The 1,087-nt window shown below is 37.2% G+C and overlaps 1 protein-coding gene across 1 annotated transcript in view; it reads right to left on the bottom strand.

Annotated features, from left to right (window-relative positions):
• Positions 1 to 523: 523 nt before the first annotated feature.
• Positions 524 to 1,087, bottom strand: part of LOC18041517 (UV-B-induced protein At3g17800, chloroplastic) — a 3,738-nt gene continuing 3,174 nt past the window's right edge. Inside the window, exon 4 of the mRNA XM_006432626.2 lies at positions 524 to 1,083. Within this exon, the coding sequence (XP_006432689.2) occupies positions 677 to 1,083 (407 nt within the window). The 3' untranslated portion in view covers positions 524 to 676. The remainder of the gene's footprint in view (positions 1,084 to 1,087) is intronic.

Raw genomic sequence — 1,087 nt, 5'->3', positions numbered from 1 at the left:
ACGCATCTTATGAGTATGGATACGAATAATGAATCTTTCTTTTCTCTCGCTCTCTCTTTTTTTTTTTTTCGGTTGGCAAGGTCAAGTACAGCTATCTGTAGAGTGGCCATCAAGTAAAGACATGCCATCGTAGAGCTTTTCCAGTTTTCCAAAAGGATAAAAGAAAAAATAAGTGCCCATTAAGCAATGCCTACACATTAAGGAAATACCAGACAAACTTTCACGTTCATTGTTTCTTATTCAACACTCTTATAGCTTTATTCATCTAATGTACCGTCATATAACGTAAGATATAAATGCTGCGTGTGTAATGTAATAGCCCAAGAGAAGCACGGCCTTATGGCTCTTGTGGGCTAGTTGCGTTTGGATGCCTTTCTCATTGTTGAAAACTAATTTATGGGCTCAACAAAAGAATTAAATATAGAGCAAAAAAGTGCACTAACATAGTTCCAAATTAGCAAGAAACTTTAATGTCTAATCTAGATTGCTAGACATTGGACATATACAAACTATAAATTTGAGCTAATGAACAAAGGGCGGGCCATCAAGGACTTATATTACTGTAACTATGAAAACATGGTATTTACTGACATCTATGTATTATAACACAACAGATACCTTTCAATCTACATAGCCGGTAAGGTCATCAATTATTGATGATGGAAAGAAAATGTCCTTAGCTTTTAATGAAAGGGTATTTTGATTCGACATAACTTTCAGAATCCCACATGAATGATCCGAATGCTACTGCCTCCAGTACTAGCATAGTCAATCCTAAAAATGTGACTGATATCACTTCATCTTTAGATGTGTCAATTGAACCGTCTTCAAGAACTCTGACATCAGGTCTCCCAAATAAGGCTTGTGTCTGCTTTTCAATCAATGAAATAGCTTCCTTCGATCTTATGGTTGCATATCTTTGAAGTGTCTCTGCATCTAAATACATAACGTAGGATCTCAGCCTATATGATTTTCCTTCACCACCATCCATAAAGCTTTCACCAACAGTTCCGTCATCATTGGGCGGGATTCTGATCAAGGAATCTGGATCCCAGAGACGGTTCATTGGAGAGGGTTCTCGTTCTTC

The sequence above is a fragment of the Citrus clementina genome, unplaced genomic scaffold (genome assembly GCF_000493195.1).
Source record: "Citrus clementina cultivar Clemenules unplaced genomic scaffold, Citrus_clementina_v1.0 scaffold_5, whole genome shotgun sequence".
NCBI lineage: Eukaryota > Viridiplantae > Streptophyta > Magnoliopsida > Sapindales > Rutaceae > Citrus > Citrus x clementina.
Note: the sequence above shows the minus strand (reverse complement) of the source record. Positions and strands in the feature narration are given on the sequence as shown.